Source organism: Parasteatoda tepidariorum, chromosome 12, assembly GCF_982258835.1.
Source record: "Parasteatoda tepidariorum strain Cologne lab strain chromosome 12, Ptep-v5.0, whole genome shotgun sequence".
Classification (NCBI taxonomy): domain Eukaryota; kingdom Metazoa; phylum Arthropoda; class Arachnida; order Araneae; family Theridiidae; genus Parasteatoda; species Parasteatoda tepidariorum.
The window spans coordinates 30824606-30851040 of NC_141766.1; the positions used below are offsets into that span (position 1 = coordinate 30824606).

General features: G+C 27.7%; 1 protein-coding gene across 2 annotated transcripts; it reads right to left on the reverse strand.

Moving 5' to 3' along the window:
- Positions 1-2924: 2924 nt before the first annotated feature.
- kra (basic leucine zipper and W2 domain-containing protein kra) lies at positions 2925-26121 on the reverse strand. 2 transcript variants are annotated; one of them, XM_016053981.4, is made up of 13 exons: positions 25982-26121; positions 24301-24371; positions 22969-23145; positions 20972-21081; positions 20815-20880; positions 19299-19434; positions 19114-19223; positions 17681-17767; positions 14873-14956; positions 13124-13189; positions 11482-11701; positions 9900-10022; positions 2925-4070 (listed from the first exon to the last, which is right to left on the reverse strand). In XM_016053981.4, the coding sequence occupies exons 1-13, from the start codon at positions 26083-26085 to the stop codon at positions 4051-4053; spliced, it is 1374 nt and encodes a 457-aa protein (XP_015909467.2). In that variant the 5' UTR covers positions 26086-26121; the 3' UTR covers positions 2925-4050. The 2 variants fall into 2 exon arrangements, with proteins under 2 accessions (XP_015909467.2, XP_042896930.1); XM_043040996.3 differs by lacking the exon at positions 25982-26121 and adding an exon at positions 25757-25833.
- Positions 26122-26435: the final 314 nt, after the last annotated feature.

The following is a 26435-nucleotide window of genomic DNA, read 5'->3' on the forward strand; positions in this document are numbered from 1 at the left end:
GTGCATCATATTTTTTTACTCAATCACAAGCAATAGAACTAATTTTATGTCTTTTACCTCGAAATAATTTTTAAGAAATTTAAAAATTCAAGGTTTATAAAAAGTAAGTAACATCAATTTAAAGCGAGTTGCTTATATTTTTGTCACTTTAGCTCTAATAATAGGCCGGGTTAACTTTTTATGTGTCACCTAAAAAATTTTCTTCTAGAAAAATTCGGCAATTAAGCTTCCAAAACTCAATAACGTCAATGTCAAGTTTATGTAAAAAAAAAGAATAATAATAGAGTTACCTAAGACATAGATAACTTGGAAATCAAAATATTTACAAATATGATAAATAAGATTCCTAATAAAACAGAAATATTGCAATTAACTATAAGTGATTGAGAAAAATAAACAATTAAAATAATTAAGAATATAATGCAAATTATTCAACTTCTAATAAAATCAAACAATGAGAAAACTTATATTTAAAATATCGACAATAATAAAAGAAAAAAAAACATTTTTATAGTTAATTATCAAAATTAAAGATCAAAAACAAACATTAAAATTAGAATAACTTGCATGAAAGAGCTGTAAATACTTCATAACTAATAGCTCCTTATTAAATGATTAATTAACTTAAAATAAAGAGTTTTGAAAAATATCACAGTAAAAGAGTTATGAAAAAAAAACTAAATACACTAATTTTTTCATAACAGAATTCTATGTATATGAATATGAACTTGGGATATAACTCTATAAACTCCCAATTATTCTTAGAACAAATAAAATCAGAAGATTATATTCATTAGCATTTTTCAATTTCATGCTAAAGATGCACATGCACATAGTTATCTAGGCCAATGCAGTATAAACTATGAATAGTAAACCCAAATGGTATACATACACCAAACTAACAACATACTTAGTTCTATATTACAATTTGTCCCATTTTTTCATAAACTCAGCATTCAACAAGATGACTATTAACTGTCGAAATGGAAGGGGGATATAAAAAATTGTACATACAAAAACAGAAAAAAAAATTGAGAAAGTAAAAGAATTGACTATCTTTTAGAAGATACAAGTCATCTATAAAGCTGTGTGAACATGTGTTTCCCATTCAAAACCACAATGCAAATGTTGAGAGAATATTTTCATGAATAGCATAAAAATGACCAAATAAAAGAAACAAGTTGCCAAAATAAGCAATGTAAAGAATTTAGATTTGCCTAGAAATTTCAGATGATTTATCCTAATTTTATAATTATACGAAAAATGATTACTCAAACATTTAAAATATGACAATAGTGGAGGAAAGCATTAATGTTAAGGTTTTTTCTTATTATTTTATGTGTCCATTTTATAACAATGCTTGAACTTTATTGAAATCATTATCTACCTACTTAAACTTTATAAATTCATTTAGCATTTAAAAAGCAAATACAGTGACTTCATCTATTACTGTGTAAAAACATTTCGGTATGAAAAGAGGTTTCAAATACAAAAAGTCTAAAAAGCCTGTGTCAAGCGAAGTTGTATTGTGTTAGTAAAATGTTTCCAAAAAGATACTAATGCTTCATTAACTCACTATATTCCATCAATGTAGAAGTCCTCATAACATTTATGCTTTACTTTGTAAACCTAAAACTCACACAATTAAATTAATGCAAACCTAAATTTAATTAAGTGCTTAAAAACAATAAACCAACAAATTAATTCAAAAATTACCTTTTCAAAAAATTTATTAAACTTAACTAGTGAAAACTAAATAATTTACATTAATTTAATTATTTCAAAAACCTTTTTTTTTTTAAATAATAAAGCATTAGGTCACTGTCACCATAAAATATAAATTGAAATATAAAATAAAAGTACCATACATTTTAGAATATAAGCCCATTCATGTATAATCTAAAAGTATGTTTTCTTCTTTGAAGATTCCCAAAAATTCACATATAAACTGGCATAAAAAAAGATATGACATCTTTGAGGACTACCCAGCCATCTCAGCTTATTTACCTTTGTTGATAAATAAAAACCCACTGACTCATTTCTTCCTACTTTTGTTTCCCACTCTCTTCTCAAACCTTTTAACTTACCACTCAGAACTAGTGCTGCCAGCAGTTCAACTTAGTAAAAAGCCAAAGTGAATCACAGACTATCAGAATTCTTAAGCTTTAACCTTCTCTGTTCATTTGCAGTTTTATAAGGAAAAATAAGTGGTAAAAGAAAATCTTCAACGTATAATCAGAAATATGCAATATTTAAAATGTACCACTTAAAGTTTTTGAGCATAACAGTTTACTTGAAATACATTAACGCCCTGTGGCAGAATTTTTTCGAGCTATCTGCGACAAAACTCTCTAGCACTAATATCATTCTGCAAGATACTTTCAGTAATAACAAACATATATGTTACTAATTTAAAATAACAAAAGCTCTGTGTTTACAACAAAAAAAAACTATAAAATTTTTTTTAATTGAACATGTAATAATTTTTTATTATAATATTATGGGTGATATTCTGGTATTTTGTTTGGAGGGAACGCACAAATTATTTCCTTCTTCGTATTTTGTAAATAATCATCACAAATAAAAAATAATTAAAAATCATGAAATCCGTAGTAGTAATTGCCGAAAAAAATATTGCCGACGAAATCACACGAATTGGATTATTCAAATGCGTGTTTCGTTTCAAGATTAAGTTGTAGTAATAAATAATATCTTATAATGAATATTGAATTTAAAAATTATGGAGAAATACTATGCCAAAAATTTGATAGAATTATATCCTTAAAAAGTAAATACGTAAATGCAAGGTTCGAATATTCCATATTGTTTGAAATATATCGGGATATTTAAAAAACCACGTAGTAATCAATATAAATAACTGCCAAAAACACAGATTTAAATATTACGTATAATTCTCTGTAGAGAAGAAAATTGTTTTTTTTTTTTTTTTTTTTTTTTTGCTTTTTAATAGAAAAATCATTCTGCAAGAACTCTTGTAACGTTCTGCAACAATGTCGCCGTGTCGCTGCGATTCTACCACAGGGCATTAACCTAGTCATATTTTAACATGATGCTTTAGTATTAGAATAATTTGTTTATAAATTTGTTGTTAACATTAAAAAGTATGAGTTATATATTACAGAATGTTACTTGCTAACATTAAGTATCATTGAGTTTTTGAAATAAAAGTGGAAATCATAAATTTAATATATATGCAGCCATAAAAATATACACTTGTGATTTTAATTAATTAGATATCTAAATGAAAACAAACTTTTTATTGATATGGAACGTTTTAACATCACTCAAGTTTAACAAAGTTAAATGTGAACTATTACACATTAACAGGCTCTGATTACCAGAGAATAATATTCACACTTTATTTCCTCTACTAATATATATTTCAAATATAATCTTAAACAGCATAACACCATCTATTTCTCTATTAAAAAAATTAAAGTTTTAAACAACATAAGTCACTATCCCATATAGCACTTAGAATAAATTAAAACAAGTCACAGATGCTTTTTAGTAAAAATATATCACAAAGTATTAAGTATACATAACAATTTAAAACATAATAAACCATAATAAAATACAAATTCTATTGTTGTCTGTAGGTAATAAAATACGGCAAAAAGCCATTAACTATCCCTTTTCTTTTTCGGACACATCAAAAGTAAAACCACCAGGATTGGATATAAATAAATATTAAAAAAAATTGAAAAGTGATATGCACTTTTCTTTTAAAAAGCAAATGCTTTTATTACTGGTGATAATTCATTCAGTTTTAAAATATTATAGAACATCTTTTTTAAAAATGTCATAGTATATAACATCACATATTTATACCAGAACTACCAATAGAAAAATAAATTCTACATGTATAATGATTTTTTGGTTTTTAAAAGATGAAATGCTTCAGCATGATGATATTTTCTAAAAAGAATAGTACAATATTTTTTTTGTTTGTTAGTAAATATAAAAGAATTTACTTTAAAATAAGTCTTCAAACACTTCATTGCAGTCTGTGTGTTGAAATTGATGATATTAATCTTCTCCTTCAGATTCTGCAGCAATAAAAGTGTATTTTAAAAAATTAACATATTGCAGATATTCAAACATAATAAATCAAATTATGCTTTTACAAATGAAAAAGAATGTTTTGAATTCATAGAAAAATATTTATAAAAAATATAAAATTTATCTTCCTTAATAAAGAGGTGCCCAAATTACTAGTAATCAGAAATAAAATAACAAAAATATATAGTTAATTTTTACAAAATTGAAATTAACACAATTTTAAGGTGCATAGAGTTGTTGCAAACAAAATTTCTTAACTCTTCGTAGCTATGGGGAAAAAAAACCTATTTTTAACAAATTATTAAAGAAATGTTAAAAAACCATAATTTTTATTATCAAATCATAAGACCGCGGCTTTAAAATTGCAATAATTATGGATAAATCATAATAGTTGGCACCTTTCTTAATAGCTTTATAAAAAAATATTATAAGAAATCAAAATATTATTCTATAGAATAACACATAATTCAGTATGCACTTATATTAAGGGGACACTTCAGGTTCAAAATGATTTTTTTTAAATATCAACCAATTTTAATGAAAATTTCATAGATTGTGAATAAAGCATTTAGAAAGATATTCCCAAAATTTGAAGCAAAAATATTAATTTGTTGAAAAGTTATAATTTTTTTAATAATTTATCCGCAAGTAAAATTACTAAATGTTCCAATATTTCAAAATGTTTCCTGCGCATGAGTTTTTATCGTAGCTGTATGAAACTCATTTATATTACAGTTTGAATAAGTATAAATAAAATTGGATATGTTTGAACAACTTAGCACTTAATTTTAAACAAATAAAAAATCAAAATATCATAGTCTTTATATAATTTTTAAAAATTGAAATTTAAATAACAATTTAAAGTAATTTAAAAAATATTCAGTGAGTATTCAGCTTTTATTTATATCACATTGGTTACGGAACATTAGACCAATCATATATATGAGAAAAAAATAAAGATTTATTCAAAACTCATGCGCAAGGAACTTTTCGAAGTTTGAATATTATCGTAAAAAACAACATTGAGAAAAAACAGTTTAACTATAAAAACAGACAGTTTACATAACCTTGTTTACAAATCTTGAAATGCTTATAACTTTGCAAAAAATGACTGAAATTGAAAAATTTTTCTTTTAAATTGTAGCTAGATATAACTATTATTTTTTGAAACAAAAATTGAAAAAAGTATAATTTGGTCGATTTTTGGGTTTTTCATCGTGAAGTGTCCCCTTAAAAGCTTCAATCAAGCATGCAATGCATTTTAAAACCTGAAGAGACTTATTTACATTTTATCACAAAACAAATGGTAGTTATTGCAGTTTTTAAAAGAATAATTAAGCAATTCGATATTTCAAATAAGTATCATAATATATGCATTCCCTTAAATAAAAAGGTATAAAACAAATGACACAAAAGTTTATTAAATATTTTGTAACATTGACTCTTCCACCCCCCACCCCCCCAAAAAAAAGAAACAGACTGATTAGAAATAATTGTTTTTTTATTTCAAGAGCTGGGCACTCTGAACCATTTTCTATTAAGCAGTTCAAAAGATGCATTTACAGAAAAGTTTTCTTTTGATAAATAATATACTATAAATTAATGTCACACCTAATATTCAACTGTCAATATTGAGTGGGTAGATTCTATAGCTGGTAAGCAACCTTACAAATATAAAAGCCAATAATAAAAATCTAGTAACTGATATTTTGATAAAGATAAAAAAGTAAATTTTAAAAAATTTACATAAGGCATACTTGAAACAAATTTTTATTAAAAATCCCAATACTAAAAATGAAGATACAAAAAGAAATTTTTCTTAAATGGAACATTGAAGAATGATATTATAACTAAATTGCTGTGAAAGTAGTCACTTTTCAAATTTTTTTACATATTGCTCTTCACACTGAATTGGAGCATTTTATTATCAGTCTCTATCTTAATCTATTTTTGACTGTTTTTTTTTCTTTGCTTACTTCCAAGTCTTTCTGATTGCAATCATTTTGCAACCATTCTTTACAAAATTGCTTTAAAACTTTCTTTTCTCCCCTGAGAATTCTAACCAAAACTGCGTTTGAATTTAAATTTCTCAGGCTTTCAGAGAACATGAACAATCTATTTTCCTTCATATTTCTTAATTCCAAGTTCAATTAATACCTGGCTTTACAACTCTAAGAATTTCAGTTACAAATTTTATGAAACCAGTTAATATATAAGATTTTTCTTATTCAGTTGAAGATTTTTCGTGATTTTTTTTATTACAGTGCCATGTTTTAGATCCATAGAGAACAAATTTTGGATTTGTATTCAAAATTTTAATTTTCACTGAAGTTGTAATCTTTTTATATTTCCAGAATTTTGTCAAAAAATAGCATAAATCTGAACAAAGAGTAATGCTTTAAGTGCTATGCTAGCTAATTCCTTAACTGCAGTATCTGTTCCATTTGTTAATTCATTCAGAATAAAACATTGGAAAACCTGCATTTGAATAAGACCATACTGAATATCTCTGTAGTTAGATCCTGTACATCAGTGGTCCCCAACCCCTGGTCCGCGGACCGGCACCGGTCCGTGGATCAAATGGTACCGGGCCGCCCATTTCATTGAAACTGAATTTAAATTCCTAGGTTTATACCCCAAATTAAAAATATCTGTGTTCCATTAAAATTTTATTTATTTAAATAAAAGATGCCCCTGAAGGTAATAACATAAATTTTTTAATGTTTTAAAAAGTAAAAAAAAAAGAAATCTTCTGCAACTATTTTCTCATTCAATTAGTTTTAATAAAATAAAAAAAAACAATCATCGTAACTGTAAATATCATAAATAAAAAACGAAAGCGCAACGCGACATTTGCATTGGAACTAATAAAGAACTTCGTCTTCTCTCTCGATTCTGACGCCTCACACAGCGAGAGTGTATAGTAAGGCTATAAAAGAGAAGCTGGCTAGTCTGCCATTTAGTCGCCCAAAGACCACGTGACCATGATTCCTCTCTACTGTTTTGTGTGCTTTATGCGGTTTTGTTTGTTTTTTGTAAAAAGAAAGTGTCTACCACTCCTCTCTTTGTTCACCGGTACTTTCTCAGGTTTAGCAGCGCTTGGTGTACGCGTGTATTGTGTCTGCACAAATTTAACTCACAAGTTAGCAAAAATGAATACAAAACAGACGTCCTTAGAAAGTTTCCTTGGAAAAAAGAAAAGGCTCAGTGAAGAGACCGAAGAGCCTTCAACATCAAAGAAACATGGAACTTTTAACAGACAATACTATAAGTCCTACTTGAAGTATGGTTTTGTCGGGACAGGCGATTCACACAAACCAAAACCGCTCTGCATAGTTTGCGGCGATCAACTCTCTAATGACGCAATGAAACCTTCAAAACTGCTTCGCCACTTGAACGCCAAGCACCCTGGATTAAAAGACAAGTCCCTGGAGTATTTTGAAGGGGAAAAAACGGGAACACGAAGGACAGAAAAAATTTATGATGGCCACCACATCAATAAAGGAGAGTGCACTAAGAGCATCATATTTGGTGGCTAACTGCATTGCTAAAGCTAAAAAGCCATTCAATATTGGTGAAGAATTAATCTTGCCCGCCACTAAAGACATTTGCCGTGAAATACTAGGAGAAGCTGCTGTGGAAAAGACAGCACATGTGCCTTTGTCGGCTAGCACTGTGACTAGGTGCATTAAGGAAATAGCCGAAGACATTGAGAAGCAATTGTTGGAGAGGATTAATGCATCACCGTGGTACGCACTCCAGGTTGACGAATCAACAGATATTGACAGCAAGGCAATAATACTTGTTTATGTGCGATATCTATATCAGGAAGATGTGTATGAGGATTTGTTATGTGCACTATCTTTGCCAACCAACACCACAGGAGCAGAACTGTTCAAGTCACTGGATGGTTATATATCAAGACAACTAAAATGGTCCTTTTGTGTAGGCATATGCACAGATGGAGCTGCTGCGATGACCGGACGATCTGGTTTAACTGCTTGGATTAAGGAAGTTGCACCTGAGAGTGAAGCTACACATTGTCTTATTCACAGGGAAGTGCTAGCAAGCCGAAAAATGTCACCAGAATTTAACAGCGTAATGATTGATGTCGTTAAAGTTATTAACTACATCAATGTACACGCCCTTAACTCATGCCTATTTGAGCAGCTTTGGGAGGAGATGGACGCAGAGTACAGATGCCTTCTGTTATACACAGAAATAAGATGGTTATCCAGAGGAAAATCGCTACTGAGAGTATTTGAATTGCGAGAGCCATTGCAAAGATTTCTCTTAGAAAAGAAGTCACCGCTGGCAGCACATTTCAGTGACAAGGTATGGGTCACCAAACTGGCTTACCTGTGTGACATATTCAACCTGCTGAATGAACTCAATCTGTGCCTTCAGGGGAAAATGACAACTGTTTTCAGTTGGCTGACAAAGTAGCTGCATTTAAAGCCAAACTGGAGTTATGGGGACGACGCGTGAACAGAGGCATTTTCGACATGTTTCAGACATTAGCGGGTATTTTAGGCGAGACAGAGCCTGAAGATTCCTCCTCCCAGTTGGTTCATGATCACCTGTCTTTGCTTTTAAAAGAGTTCGAGCGCTACTTCCCAACCACAAAAGACCCACGAACTGGTAAGGAATGGATCTGCGACCCATTTGCCAACAAATTGGGTGAATCTAGATTTGTCAATGCAAGAAGAAGATCAACTGTTGGAGATTGCAAATGACGGCGGTCTTAAAACTACGTTCGAAACAACAACTCTGCCGGTGTTCTGGATTAAAGTCTTGGCAGAATACCCCGAGATTGCCACCACAGCACTTAAATCCCTATTGCCATTTCCGACAACCTATCTGTGTGAAGCGGGATTTTCTGCAGTAACAGCAACCAAAACAAAGCAACGGAATAAACTGGAGATAAGCAACACACTTCGGGTGTCATTGTCTCCGATTACCCCCAGATGGAGCCGTCTTATTGCAAAGAAACAAGCTCAGGGTTCTCATTGATGTAACGTTCAAGTAAGTTAAAATGTTAAATCACTTTATTTTTTGGTGTAACTGTATTTTATTTTAAAGGTATGTTTAAATACAATTAAATTAAAATTATAAAATCAAAATAATCTAAAATATAAACAATCAATGCTCAGTGGGCCGTGGTAAAATTATCAAACGTTGACAGGTCCGTGGTGATAAAAAGGTTGGGGAACACTGCTGTACATATCTCATTATTGTCACACCAGATAAACTGATATTAGAAATATAACTTCACATGGGCAAAGTCAATGAAATGTACAGATAACTCTCCATCATTAAAAGACTTATAACAGTTTGTTTCTCTTCTGGGCTGTTGTCACGTAGCTACCATGAATGCTATCTTCAGACTATTTTAATTTATTTATTGTGAAAAATAACAATTGCTGCAAATTAGTTTTGTCTCCCGATTCTTTGATTTTATAGTTCCAAAAATGTCCATTGGATAAAAATATTTTGTACTGCGATTAGTATTATGATTAATTGCACTTTTATACCCTTTATTTTTACACGTATTTCGTATTTTTGGTCTTAAACACAGAACAGACTTTTTTCTAAGTATCAGTAACTCATTTTGCACTCCCAGTTATCATATAATCGTCATTCGTTTTTTTTAAAATCTCATTTCTGACCAATTATTTTAATCTGTTTAAATGATTTGACAAGCTACAGGTTAATGACACCAATTATTAATTCACTTTTTTATTAAATTATTGATTTAAAAATTAATCAAGCATTTCATGAGATAATACAAAATAAGTTAACTTGAATCATAATACCTTCTTCAGCATTTTGCAACCATTCTATGAATTTACGGGTTTGATCCAGAAATATACTTTTCCCTTTAGGAGAATGAGCTTCTTTATACCACTTCAGTATCACATCTTCACTCAAAACTTCAGCTAAGACATATGAAAAAAATTTCCTGATTAAATATTTATAATATGTACAAAACACTCTCAAAAGTAGCACTTAAATAAAACACATAAGATCCAGATATTTTATTAGCTATTGATCATTTGTTCATACATTTCAGAGGTCTGCTTCCAAAAACTTTTTTATGAAGTTTAAAAATCTAACTACCTGAAAAAGTTTAAACCTATTTGTTATTTCTTTTAAAAGCAATCTTAACATTGTTTTAATAAAATTATATTTTAAACTTAGCACTGTAATAAAAGCAGAACCAATGAATTTCAAGACGCAAATATGGTCGATATATTATAAGCCACATGATTTTTATCAAACATGTTGAATATTGCTGAATGAAAAACTAGACAATCTTTTAAGTGTTTTCGTCCTTATATAAACTGAGTGTACAGCAGTGCCTGTTACAAAGAAAAATACTAATTCCAAAATTGATGTTGGAGAAAAAAACGAAAAAAATACTAATAGCTGTATCAAAGAATTATGCTACAATTTGTTTAATATGTTACAAGCAGCAGATTCACCTATCACACTAATTAAACATGCACTACAAATATATGTATAGACGCATATGAAAAGTAATGTAATTTTTTTTCTTAGTACTTTTATTTATTTCCATTTTACCATTAATTATAATTACTGTGGTTAAAAGAATTTTAAGTAACAGTAATATAAACTATACTTATATTCTTTGTATTTATTTTTTAAATAGTTTTACAAACATGAAGTACACTACATTATATTTTATGTAATAAAATAGCACAGACATAATTGGACATGGGTACCATGTTAAATTTCAATTCTCTAAGGGATAGGCTAGAAACTTGGAAAGTTTAAAAATATATGGGTTAAATTTCCGAGCGCTATGGTTAGGTTTCAATTACAACTAGTAATTAAAACATTAAGCTAATTCTTAGTTGAATGAACTTATTTTAAAAGAATTTTTACCAAGATATATATAATTTAAACATACATATAAAAAGGCCAGATGGTCAATTAGTTGTCTTTAAATGCTGGAAAAGTTTTTCTAAAAAAAAACTAGTTACTTTTAAAAATTTTCACTTCAGCTTATTACCGATAGGAAATATTTTCCACAAAAAGCATCACTTTTTTTTCAGTTGATTTTAAAATTTTAAATTATGATACCATTATAATTCAAAACCATATTTAAAATTATCAAACTTTTTGTTTCTGCTTTGGATCATATGCAGAAGATAATGGAACTTTAAGATAATGGATTGCTTTCTTATATATCGTTAATTTTTTTAATTTTTTTTTATATTTAACAAAGTTTTCGTTCATTACATCAAAACTCGTCCCATATATTAATAGATTGTTTGTAATTTAAAAAAATAAAACACTCCTGAATAATAAAGTTTGACTTCCTTACGATACACATGAAAGCATAAATTTTAAGATAGAAAACCAAATGCTTACTTTTATAGAAGAGAACAACCATTTTTTCAAATACTTTCAAAAAATTCATGTTATCATAGCAATATTCTTGCATTTTGACAAGTAGAGCAAGTTCAGATTTAGCATTTCGAGTGAATGCAGACAAGAGAGAAGTATATTGCCGCAAATGTTTCACTGCTTGTTCAGGGACTAATTCTTCTTTTTTGTTCCATTCCATCATAGCCATCAATGAGATCCACAGCTATTAAAAGATGGGCAGTTAAAATAAAAAAATATTTATAGTGAAGAATAATCATTAGAAAATGAACAAAAAAAGGTGAAATTTTTATGGACAATTCCAAACAACCAACTTTTCAAAATATTTTAATAGTTTTGAAAATAAAGAATGAGGTTTCAAAGATAGAACAAGAGAAACTTCCTTCATTTACAAGATTTAGTCAATTACTTACTAAGTATTTCAAAATGCCCATTGTTCTATTGTAACTTTAAACAAGTTTTAAAAAAAATTATATTGACTGATGGCAGACAACATTTATTTTCCACACTAATGAGATATTTAAAGTGAAAATTCACCTTCAAAACACTTCTCAAAGTAAGAAACCTACACTGAGGACATCCTCTTTTTCTCCAATAACTTTTACCTTCTAATAGCAGACAACCAAACCTAAGCAGTTATTTGGAATAAAAACAGCTCCTTTTTCACTTCATTAAAGACCTTATATATCTTTATAAATTATCTGTTGTTTCCTACAAATATGGTTTTTAAGCAAGGAGGCAACCAGTTTTAGCTTTATCCAATGAAGATAGGTTTGCATACTGAATTATTTTTTGACTGCATAGCAACACTAAACAATTTCCAGAGCTTGTATAGGGCCTAGTGCACAACAAGTTAATATTGCAGGGTTTTTTTGTAACAGGTGTTTTACTTCAGGTAATTCTTGTGAATGTGAACCCATTAACAATTAATTCATTTATAAATATATTTAACATTAGATGAAATATAACTTTTAGATTTGACTGATGAGGAAAAACTGTTGCAGTAAAGAATTCTTGTGGTGTTTCAATAGTACGATAAGCTTCAAATTTGTATTATTTTTCTGGTCACACTATTTTTCAAAATGGCTATAAATGGTTTGATTTTAAAAGAAAACTCATAAATAAACATAAATGAGAAAATTGCAACTCCTGAAAACTATCAGAACACTTAAAAACCATACACACTTAAATTGAAATATTTAGTATGTCAATTGAAACGCCAAAAATATTAGACGAAGAATTGAAAATATATCTACTTTTTTTAATCATAATAAACTTCAAAAGAAAAACTGATTACATAGTGTAAAAACAATAATGGCTACCAATCCATGTTTTGAAAAGAAGTCAGCAAATCAATAAGCTAGTGTTTGATTAGCCTAAACAAAATCAATAAATTGTATTTCTTTTTTGAAATTATACAAAGTTTCTAGAAATATTTCTTAAATAGAAATTGTATTTATTACTTTATAATGTTCCTCTTTTAAGCACTTAGGGCTAAGCTTGCTGAGTCTCAAAGGTGTTCATCCTAGTGACGTTTCACCGAATGTTTACATATGTACGTTAAATTCAGGCGATTACAAATGTTTACAAAACAGTTATATAATACAAAAAGATTAGAGAAACATACCAAAACAGCAATTTCATGCTCAGGAATGGAGTGCTTTTTCATTTGTTCCTTTATAATTGGAGTAATCTAAAAGTCAAATGTAAATTTTCTTAAATTACTAGTAGCAAATTAATAGGAAAAACTTTAACAACCTATATCTATAGAGCAAAAGTTCATATTATAAAAAGCATGTGAGAATATAAAACCATTTATCTTTAAACACAGGATATTTCTTTTAATTTATTAATTTAAATGCATAGTGAATATAAATGATCACATAATTATATTTATATTTAATAACAAACAACTTATAATCTTTGAAGAATTAAAACTGACATGAAATGCATGAGTATTTATAAAAACTTACTTTTTCTGCGTATGGTGTTTTAAGGAGTTTTTTTGTCTTTTTAAATACTCAACTTACATATAACTTCTAAATTTAAATCTATACTAGAGTGGGAAAATTTTAATGAGGAATAGTTTAAGTAATTTAAATTTATTGGTCATAACATTTAATGATTGATAACATCATCATTAAAAAAAGGGAATTTTGTTAAAAGTAAATGCAGAAGAGAATGCGGACCTGAACTGTCAATAGAAAATTATTAAAAAATTTCACTTAAAGAAAGAATTAAAACACATATTTTTGATTTAATATTGCATTTCCAGTAATCAAGCATAAGCAAATTCTACATTCACATTATTTATAAGAAATGTGCTAAAATACTCTTACATATTTTATGTGGCTTACTTACACTTGCAGATTTTAAAAGTAATAATCTAAAAAAAACTGTCTAGTCATTTAGCCGATAAAAAATCTTTCTGCTGCATACATACACTGGCAGATTTATGAAGTTACGATTTGTGAAGTAGCAAAATTCCATGCCACGCTGACAGGGGATTTTGTTACTCTATGACAATGACTCTCTCTGCAGCTCAGATCCCAGCTTTATTAGACTCTTTTGGTTGGAAAGTTCTGGTTGGAGTGTTCTTAATTTTTTCTGATATTTTGAACATAATTTTGGAAACAATCACTACAATAATGACGAATTTGTGAAAACGGCCGTGACCTCTTGGTTAACGAAGCAGGCGTCAAGTTTGTATGAAGAGGGTGTTCTAAATCTAGTTATAAGGTATGATAAGTGTTCAAACAATCTTGGAAACTATGGTGGAAAAAAAAGAGAAACGTAGGTAGAATCCGAAAATAAATTTGCATCTTGAAACTTTTCTTTCAATTGGGTTTTGTTTTCAATTGGCCCTTACTTAAAAAACAACTCTCGTATATATATATATGAGTTGTTATTAACCATCCCCCTTGATTCATCAACTTTTGAACAGTGCCAGACTGTCTACAAGGGAAAAGACCCGGAATTCTTTATTAACTGTTTATTATTTCTTTAGAACTATCTATTTTTAGTCATTTTTTGTTCAGAACACTGCATTTAGTCAGCTCTGTGCAATTGATGTTGCTGTTATACTTTTTTTTCTCTTAAAATATTTATAAGAACTCATGTTTTGAATTTTCATACAATAATTCAGTGATATTTCTTTTCAACTAAATATATATAGTCAATAAAAAGTTTTCCTTTCCTTGTGCAAATTATATTACAATAAAATTTCCAGATTTTTATGCTACCTTGCACACAAGATTTTGATTCAAAATAGGTGGCAGCAAAATTTAACTTTGAGCCATGAATTTTAATGCTGCTAAAGCTCAACTAATTAAGATTTTTGAAATTTCACAGCAAAAGAAAAAATCAAAACAGTTACCTCTTTCACCTGAGCACCATCTTTTAGCAACAATCCAATATGCAATTGAAGCTCTTTTTTGACACTTTGATTTTCTTGAGCTTTCTAAAAATTGTTTTAAAAGAATTGTATATCATACAAAAACTTCTAAATATATGAACAAGTAAATCAAATTTAAATTATCTACATTTTTATTGATCAACCAAAAAGTTAAATTTTCAGCTTCTTTTTATAGAATATTAAACTTATCTATACACAAAACTTTAACATTACGATAAATCTGTATAAAATATAGTAAAGTAAGTTTTAACTATTGGTTTAAAAACAAGTAGAGTAACCAACATCTTCTAGATTATATCTGACACTCATTCAAATTAAAATGAATAGATATTTGTTTAGAAAGACGGGGAATACTACTGAGATAAAAAAGCTTGTTCTTTATGTTAGTTAATTCAGGGCAGCCAACTTTACTCTTTATTGAGAAAATAACTTTTAGTGGTAGATAAATTTCTTTTTTTATTCTTTGGTTAGTAAATTTGATTTGAAGTTATTTTCCACACCGCTATCATACATATTGGTGTATAAGTCAACCTTTCAAATCCGCCAAAATTTTACAAAAATCAGGCAGACGACTTATACACCCTTAATAAAGTCAGACATTTGCTGATCCTGAAATATCGATGCCTTATAAACTATGAGATAGATATGAATAACTCTCCATCAATTTACCCCTTTCAGAAACTATTTTTAATCTGTTATATACAATAAATTTTGCTTTTTTTTTATCATAGTTTCTTTACATATGAAAGATTTTTTTTAGAAACACTTTAAATAACATTTAGAAAAAAATTTAGGAATAAGAAAAGATTTTTATTTTTACGAACATTTCAAAATGTATAACACAATCAAAATTTTTTAAACATACCAAACAGACGCAGAGCAACATCTGTGTCAGACTCAGTAACCTTTTGCAATGCATCTTTATTTGAGGGCAAATGTATCATATCCAGAAAGAACAATGTAAAATATTTTAAACTTAAAAAAAATTTGTAGACTAAATAATTTCTTTATGTTTTCTTATTTAAAACAATTTTGTACCGGTTTTTTTCAGCGGCCGACTTATACACCTGATATAAAAGAAATCTGCTTTCTCATAATCAAAAATAACTTATACATCAGGATGTACAGAACATGTAAATGATCAAAAAGATTATATGAAATGCCACTTTGTTTCAACTTTCTCATGGTGAGGCTTTTAAAATTTTGGAAAACTAACAACAATTCTGAAAGCCTTGGTTAATTATTTACTGTTCTATAAAGTATTTCACAAAAAGCATAGTAGTTGGCAGCCCTGGTTCATTGATTACATGATAAATATAAAATCCATACAGTTTATGGTTATACAACATGTTTTCAACTATATATATATATATATATGCAGGATTACTCAAAAAATTAATTTTTAATAAAATGGTTTTATTTTAAACATAAATATCTTAATAGTAAATATTTAAGAAATTCATGCTAAATCAACTTGTATTACGCGAAGTAAATAACATATTTTCAAGATTTAAAGCTTTCAAGAACATTAAAATGACATATTTTTCAAATAAAACAAATGACAGTAAGGTGGAATAGATTTATTTGTAAACAAATATTTTCATATAATTAAATTTTATTTTTGCTGCAATCTAATGAACACTTTGTTTGAATTATATGAAAAGCAAATTTCTTTAGCTAAAAATTTCATCTTATATTTTCAAACAAACATTTAGAAAGCTACTTATATGTATGTCTACAGCAAATAACAACCTAAAAAATTAAGTCTTTTTAATACATCTACAATTTTAATGTCCATAATTATAGATAATCTTTTTCTATTTGTTTTGCCTATTATTAGCTGTAACATTGAATGTTGCTTAAAGGTTTTTTATTTATTTATTCAATGTTGAATTCAAGTTAAATACAAAGGGTTCTACATGAGGGGCATTGGTATAGCTTAATACTGTTACTCGAATTATAGTTACAGATTAAAGAAAATATATATTTATTTCTGACAAACTTACTCTGTTCTAGTTTTTTTTTTAGTTTGAGTTTTGATGTTCAATAAGTGGTTACTAGATAAATGGTTAATCTTGTTTTATTTCTTAATCTCAGTTTTCTGTTCTTTAGTACATAATTATTTAAATTGCTTATAACAATAAAAAAAATTTATTTGCATCCATGCATTCTTGTTTACTACACATAGTATTACATGAATACATAAATTCTATGTAATTAGTGTAATATAAATAAATTCTGCTATAAAATAAAATCTGAGACTTTTAAAGGTTAGTTTAACAACAAAAATTTGAAAAGCCCCTAAAACTTGAAAAGCCCAGTGCAAAGGAGTTCTAAGTGAACTTTTTAAAAATATTTTGATTTTACAAAGAAATATCTGATTTTAATTTAGTTTAACTAGGCAACAACAATTTATATAAAAAGTTTTTCAATTCTGCAAATCTCAGTAGACAAAGGTAAAGGTACTAATAGACAAACGCTGAGTGCTTTGGTAGCGAAAGATTCTCAGCATGTTTGGCAACTAACAATTGACAAATATTTTTGAAGTTACTCTCTTTTAGCAGCAAAATAAAATACCAAGAGTGTGAATGCAACAAACAACTTAAGTACTAGGGATTGAAGAAATAAATGCAAGGCAGATTTTTTCTCTTCATTGTCAACTATAAAAAAGCTATATTACTTTATTTCCTAAAATTGTTACAAAAAAACTACATATACTCAACTTAAAAACTTGAATTTGGAGGTAAATACTAAATTTTGTTAACATACCAAGAATTCTAGTAACTGGCTTAATCCGTTTGTTTTAAAAGTGCTGTTCAAAACTTCAATATTTCTTTTGCTTGCAGGGAAAAATTCCTATGAGAATGAATATTATAAATTAATAAATCAGTCTAATTATTTTTACAGTAAGTTAACCATTCAGTACATAATATGGCATTTTTAGATTGAAACCAGTAATATAATAAATTATATGGCATTTAACATAGTATCCTAATAAGAAGTGTAATATTACAAACACTGGTACTAAAATGAAGTAAATAACAATGTAACAATCATAAATGAGCAAGATCATAAAGCATGTTATCTTTATGGTGCTATTCAGTCAGTGCTGTATAAGTATTCCTATCAGTGCTGAGGGGAAGTTAAAGAATAAGTTTTCTATGAACTTGTTTACTTTTATGGTTATTTATTATTTTCTTTTATAGTTATTTTATTAAGTTATTTTTTCTTTTTTGCTTCACTTAATTATTATTATCTTTTGATCATACCTGAGTAATAAAATTATCACAATTATTTTTCAATCCTTTACTCAATTTCATAAAAAAAAAATTCTGCTTTTTTTATACAAAACAATGTACATAATTTTAGACCACATTTTTACTATGTCTGACAATTTTTTCTATAAGGAAAACAAGATTATTTTAATTGTGGATTCAATTTATGGAATTAATTACGTACAGATGTACAATAATGCTAAATTGAATGGATTGACACACATTGATCTATTATGGGGCAATAAAAAAATTTTCAACAAAACCTTTCAACCTATTTAGCAAATCAGGTTTCCTGAGTACAACAATAAGGAAAAGCTGATTTACTGCCTTTGAAAAAGACAAAATGATGAATCCGTTAACAGCCACATTAGCCATAAAGTCTGTGTCATGTATGTACCTCACTTGAGGTAAAAAATAAATAAATAAAATATGTTAATTGTGTAAACAATATATAAATTACAGGAAAATTTAGTTTTAACTAGCAATACCAGCTAAGCAAATATTTCTAGTTAGCAATCTTGGTTACATCTAAGGAACAATTTAAAGGAAGAAAATAATTAAAATATTGTCGGTACTGATCTGTATCAGACTAAAACTCTAATAAGTGTAACCCTTTGTTGTAGTATAGTTATGTAAGGAATTAATTTACAAGAAATAGAAGAATTTAATTTGAATCTCATTGATTATGTAATATTAATTTTAAGGTAAATCTTTATTTTTCCTTTTGCTAAATTGTAATAATTTTCAGAAATTTTCAAGAAAAGTATTTTTTTCTTACTGCTCCCATTGGCTATAAGCAAATTCCTCAATATGTTTAGCTCTTTGCTGACCCATATGAATTTTGTATTTGCACAGAACAGTGTTACTTAAATTAACTAGCTGCTATACATAATAACTAATAAAGGACATCAATATTGCAATACAAACCATTAAACGAGAATCTAGCCCGGCTTTTCTAAGAGAAGCCCATACTGTAATACTGTCTCTCTCATGAAGCCAAGTTTTGAAAACTTCAGTGATGAATTCCAAAGCCACACCTAAACAAATAATAAAATATAGAAGCTGCAGCATATGATACCTAATAAAAATTATAATATCCTAGCACAAAATACCATCTTTCACTAAATGGTCTTGTAAAACTTTAGAAAGAACAGAAGGAGGAATTTGTCCACCAGCAAGAAGTATCGCAGTAACTTTGGCCAATTTGTAACGCTGGCTAAGAGTGAATCCTTTTAAAAATACTAATACCTAAAAAAAGAAAAAAAAATACCAATAAAAATATATTATATGCCAATATTAATATGGAAATTAGAAAATTAGAATGATATACAAAATATTACTCTCAAAATATGAATTTCAAATATAAATTACTTTTAAAATGCACATTTAAAAATCCAACGTAAAAATTAAACTATTAGGACATACATTGCAGAAGTATAAACAACAATTTATACCTGATAAAAAATCTGTATTGGCAGAGATAAAGGTATAAACATTGAAATCTAAATTATTTTATGTATGGAAATAAAAGGAAGCTTCATCAATTTTGATTTGTTAGAACAATTAAGAAAGACAGGGAAATGACAGTTACTAATTTCAACTTAAGGACTCATTATTCTCTCATTTTTTTCAACAGGGCAAACTCCAATTTCAATTCTCTATGCATTGTGGTTTTCAGCTTATAAAACTATATTAATGCAGAAAATATATGTATATAAGTAATATTCAAAGTAAAAAAAAAAATCTTGCTAAATAATTATTCCTTCAACATATTGCTATTTCTTTAAGTTTTATTACAGATATAGTACAGTACAGAACCCGTTATCCGGAAATCAGAAAACCGGAAAACCAAAAAACCGGAACAAAATTCGATAAATTTTCCCGCCATTTAAAAAAAAAATATTTTTTTCCTCATAAGATTTTAGGATTTTTCTTTCTTTTTTGAAAGATGTTTACCTTATTATCATTTTGGAAATAATCATTAGTGTATGACTCCATCGTTTTTTCTTCTTTTTAAGGTTATTTCTAAAAAAAAATTTTTTTTTAGTTGGGTTTAACAATAAAAAAAACGGCTTTTTGTAGCGATTCAGAAAACCGGAAAAATCAGTTATCCGGAATAGCGATGGTCCCGATCGTTCCGGATAATCGGTTCCCTACTGTAGTTATCTTCATCGTATATTTATATTTGAAGTATATTCATTTTGATTTCTTTTAAAAATGCTCAATTATATTCTTAATTCACAATTATGATTCAAAGTTCATCATCATAACTGTCAACATTACACTCTTCGAGAAAGAAATTTTTAAAAAGGTAGTAAAATGACAATTTAATTAATTGTTTAAAGTTTACCCTAACATCTTAAAACATGTTTGTTTAAATCATCGAATGTATGTTTAATCATTCATTGTATGTACTTTGTTATGTATGTTTGAATCAAAATGTAGGTCCAGAATCATGCATGAATTTTTTACCAATTTAAATATTAAAAAAAATCTTTCAGAAAATCTGACAGAATTTATTAAAATGCATAAATTAATTTTTCTGATGTACCAAATTTTGTTTGTACACCAATGAAGTAAACATTGTACTCAAACAACTTCTTTTACAAATTAAAAAAAAATGATAACCTTTTTAAATTCATCTTCCAAAGTTTTCTCCAAATACTTGTAACGTCTTATCAACTTTGTGAGAACCTAAAGAGAAAGATTATTTGTTAACAAAAATTAAACAATTTTAATTAAGGAAGAATCTATTTTTTAAATAGGAATAAGACAATATTAATACTTGAGCATAGTTTTTTAGAGATTCCAAATCGTCTCCAGCATTGAAAATACAAACATCAGTTCGTGATACCTTAAGAGGATCCACATCCAAAGCTAGTGTACCTCCGGGAGCTAAGCAATGAAGAATAATCAAAACATTAAAACAGCCAAACTGTTACTTATATTTTCATTTGAAAAGTACTAAACTAGAAAAATAAGAAAGAAGTAAAATTTTCTATTAGAAGAGCATTTATACATAATCAAATCTTGTTATCAGGGTTAGCTTTTTAATGGAAAAAAACACTAAAAGTAAAACCCTGGTAAATGCTATTACCCCTTTTAAGTGGCTGTATATATATATAATTACAATGGCTGTACATATAAGAATCTGACAATTTATTAAATTATATACATAAATTATAAATTATTTAATATACAAATATCAGACTAAATTTAAAAAAAGCAAATAAACTAAAACAGTAAAATTTGCTCTAACTAAGTATATTAAAGTCAAATTTTATCACAGAATAAGAATAAAATATACTATTTTTTATTCCAGATCTACTTAGTTCAGAACAGAAAGTTCCCATGGCTATTTTATTAATGGAGCATTGAATAACTCATAATAGTTTGAGATCAATATATAGAAAATTAGTATAGTACTATTGCATTAAAAAAATAATCAGCAACAATTAAACATACCCTCATACCAATATTTAATTAAAATTTACAGTGGAATTCAAGATTTTTTTTTCATTAAATAATCTTTAAGCAGGGTTTCAATAATCTCCATACAAGAATACAGTAAATATGTCTCGTAAAATTTTTATTCAAAAGTAATTTAGTAGATGATTTAGCATTCACCATTTCAAAAATCTATGATATGATAATTATATTGTTGGTTCGAATAGAGAATTTTTAAAATCAAATGAAAAATACGTATTAATTCTAGTGAAACTTTAAAGGTCCAAGATTTGTTTTATTAAAATTTGATAATATAAATTATTACCATACACTCGTATATAAATAAGAAAATTTGGTACCAAAAAAAAAAAAAAAATGAGATTTTAAGTGGGAGGGGGTCAACTTATCCACAGGTCAAATATTGGTAATTTTTTCAACAACTTATTTCTCATGCAAAACATATTCCCACCTATTTTCCCCAAAAAAGCACCCAGCAAAGAAATTTCCAGTATTGAAGAACTATGTAACATAAAGTAAATCATCAGAGGAAAGATAGAAGTGAACAACATTTCCCCCCTCTATCTGATTTGAACTAGTTTTGTTGCACAAGTAATCAAAGCTACGCTCATCTTTTTACCTTCTAAAATCCTCCGTTCTCATTGCAAATAGTTTTATCTTGCTTGATCTTGTTAGCACAAGTTTATTTTTCTATTCTGGCCTTTATTTTCTAACATTATGGCAAAGTATTTAAAAAATAAAATAACACCTTATCGCAAAGGGATTAAACTTAAAGTTATTTTCTCAACAGGGGCTACAAATAACAGCGAGCGAGATAGACTAATATGCAAGTATATATGGTAATTCAATTTTTTTCTATAAAATGACTGAATTTCCAAATGTGAAACATTGAACCCTGTGTTTAAGAATATACACCTGGACCACATAAATAGTTTGAAGATGGTTTCTACCTTTGAACGACCAAGTTTTGCAATTTTTACTAGCAACATTAATTAAAATAATAAGTTGCTAGATAGAAAAATCAAATCTTTTGATACTTCAAATCAATTATTTTAAAATCCACATTTATATTTGTAGAAAATGGGATGTTTTGAACATACAGAAATATCAGGAAACAATTACCAGTCTTGCAATGGACAATAGGATTAAGTATTTATATAAAAGAAAAATAGATAAATCAGTAAAAACGGCATGATAGTATAATTTTCTTACATAATTAATGCTAAATCATAAATTTAAAGAAGTTAATTAAGCGAAATTATTAATATATATAAATAAAAAAACTAATCTGACTATGACCAAAAAATTTAATCTTACCTAATATACCACCAGCAAGAAGAATATCAAATAATGTCTCTCCGTAACGTCTATAATCCAACTTTGACCCAGCAGAGTCTAGGAATTTAAAAACTAAATCTAAGTCAGATCCACTGTCGTCAAGACCTTGAATAATGGAATCTCGAAAACCCGTAGGGTCGTACTTCTCTTTCTCATCTACGATTAAAAAAAATTAGTTCAATGGTAAATTCAGAAACAAATTGTTGTTATAAAGATTATAGGTGCATATCAAATAGATTGACTATTTGCAAAGAGCTCAAATCAAATAACAAAAAGTTTTTCAAAAATAACAACAATGTTAAAAACGATATTTCAAGTGAACCAAGAACGACTGACTAAATAAAGAAAATACAATAGAAAAGTACTATCCTATCACTACAAGATTTAAAAGATGACAACTTTAGAAGGAAAAATATAGAGCTAATTAGTAAAAAAATTATTAATTTAAAACTAACATGAAATACTTAATTATCACTATTTCAAATACCAATCATCCAAAAATTTCTCTAGACTTAAGAAATTATGGATCGGTAGACTCCCAACTTTCTGGGTCCTTTTTTACTAAAACTTGGTCCATGGCTGAAATATGAATTTCTACATCTTTATCCATCAATTTATATACATTCATAATTACGCTATCGATTGATAAACAAAACAAAGAATTCTTTATAATAAAGGACTGATCAAACACCTCCATGAAGGAAAAGCAATGATGTAATATGATACTCAGAATATATCTAATTTTCTCTTTAAACAACTAGCAATTCAGAAAAAAATTATTTATTTATTTTAATTTTAGTTATAATTTTGCCTACAAAATTTTTTTTTTCATGGTTTAGAAATTAATGTGTCCTGGAATGCATGATAACTTATTTTTTATGTCGACTCAACAATTTCTGGCCTATATGTATCAGTTATCAAAAACCTTCATTATTAAAGTTTATTATAAATATGTCATTTAAGAGTTTTATTGATCCCTAAGTAAAAAAATATTGCATTTCAAAAGTTATTAATATTTTCTAAGTAGATATTACAACCATGAAGAGAGGTTGATTTTGCATTGCCTCCTTTTAACATTGCATATTTCTTAATTAAAAAAAATGCTGAGCAATTTTTAAAGCCTATATAACATTGGTTACATTATTAAACCTGCTTTTTCTTCCTAGTTTAATTTCAATCTTATTCGTATTTTCATGCTGTCCACTTCCAATGGCTAGTATTACAATATGTATAAAAAAAATATCTGTATGATTTCTAATTTCATGTTTTAAATCAGATAGTAAAATTAAACACTAAAAATTTCACACAAACCTCTTTTACGGGTCTTTATTCTTTGCCCTGATAATGTTGGTTTCTCGATTTTTTGACTCATACAAAAGCAGCTAGAATAAAATATTTTAAAATAAATTCTAATTCATAAACATCTGCATACACTTAGTAATAATTCAAACAATATATTGCAGACTACTTTTTTTCTTCTAAACTATGTGCTAAGATGGTTTACCTCCTGATTTTTTTAGAAGGGATAGTAACAAAAGGCAAATGCATTAATTTATTTTGGTGAATAAAATTATGAATTTGTTAAACAAATTTGAAATCACATTATCAAAGCAACATAAAAAAAAACTTTTCAATATAATGAATAGATCAGTTTTAAGTTGAATAATCTAATTTGAGTACAATCATTTGAATCAAGGGATAAAATCTACTACTTCATATCACTAAGTCAAATCAATTAATTAGAGTAGAAAATAAGATCCAATAAGAACAGGACTAGTTTTCCTGTTCCTTTTTTAAAAAGAAATTAGATTTAGGACAACTGAGCATATCTTACAGTTATCGACAACTTGTTGGATATTAGTTTAAAGAAAAATCTATTTCTAATGTTTTTGAGGATGGCAAACCAAGAAAAGACAGATATATAGGCTTTATGAAGAGACATCCTTCCTTATTTAGAAAATGAAGCACCTACAACCAATACGTCTATCTAACACAATTCTTGAACTTGCCTATAATTTTTATGAAAAATATAAATGCAGTTTTCTTAGTAAAAAAAATTTAAAATCACAATACCTTTCTGGAAAAAAAAATTAAACATAAAAGCTAGAATTTAGAAAATTTGACCATGAAAGGCAAACAATAACTCATATTACAAGAAGAAAACCATTTACCAGTAGTATTAATCAGATTCTTATTTCTTTCTTTGGTGAGTTTAAAACAAATATGTGGTTAAAATTGTTAATTTTTTGTCTTAAATTGTTGGTTTAGAAGCTTTACTCAAATTATTGAAATTGTTTGCGAAAATATTTAATGTGCACATATATGTTCAAGCAAATACTTTCATTATTAATACAACAAAAAAAATGTATAGAAGTTCTTGGTAATATTTTAAAAATAAGAACTAGAATACTTAGAAGCAGACAGTGAATTCTCAGAGGCCCCATTGGACATAACTTAAAACCTACTTCACAAGTTGTTTATTTGCAAAGTGTTATAAATTATTTATAACAAAAGTAAATTGTGATATATTACTAAATTTGAGTTTAATAAGTTTCAATTCTTGTTTACTCATTCTAATAGTCAATTCTCAAGGAAAAATACAAAAAGAAAAAAAAATATTTGTAACACTTAGGGGACACTCAGTAATGTAGGGGCCCTGCTCATGAAAAAACTTCTCCCACTGTCCTTGCCGAGAGTACAGTGTTCATATCCAAAGCTCTATGTATAAATCGAAAACTACAAGGCTGATGAATTCACTTTTGCTTACAGTTTATGAATAAATGATAGGATCAGCTAAATCAATGCGCAATGTTCAAGCTTGTTTTCATTGCTTATGTTTTCGATGTTCACAGTCTAAGTAAATAAGATCATACAACGAATAGCTCACAGTAAAATAATTTTTATAATTATGAAAAATAACAATAAGTACAATTCTTTCCTCAAATTATAATGATTTCTTTATTGACAAGTAATATAATATTTAAATACATACTCCTTTTTATGAAGATCCTCAACACAAACTAAAACCAACCAACTATTTCTAGCAGAAGTCAAACATTTTATAGACACAATTACAGTGAGTTGCAACGAAAACATAGATAAAAGGGACGTTCTCACTGCACGTAAAAAATCACGTATGGCAACTATCTCGAGCTCGGCATAGTTCCGGTTAAAAAGTTTGCAGCTGCTTCCTACATGTTATTCTGATAGGCGATACTTTCAAACGGATAATTTTGTTTTCAATAAAAGAAATAAATTAGATAATTTCTGAGCTCAAATCTGCCATATTTCATAAGATATTAATATGTAATTCTGGTGAGTTTGAGGTGAAAATTTGTTTTAGTTTTTTAGAGATATATTGTTAAAAAAGGTGACATGGTTGCTAGATTTTGAATAACTCGCTTTTTTGGCAGTCTTGATCTGGCCTCTTTCCATAAGTTTATTAC

Bases quoted from the DNA above. Each gene is read 5' to 3' on its own strand.
- kra (XM_016053981.4), bottom strand. From the start codon at position 26,085: ATGTTTTCGTTGCAACTCACTGTAATTGTGTCTATAAAATGTTTGACT. The intron at 20,881-20,971 runs GTATTAATATTG...CTTTCTCTTTAG, and splicing joins CTCTAAAAAACTATGCTCAA to GTTCTCACAAAGTTGATAAG. The intron at 10,023-11,481 runs GTAAGCATTTGG...CATATGTCTTAG, and splicing joins GGTTGTTCTCTTCTATAAAA to CTGAAGTTTTGAGTGAAGAT.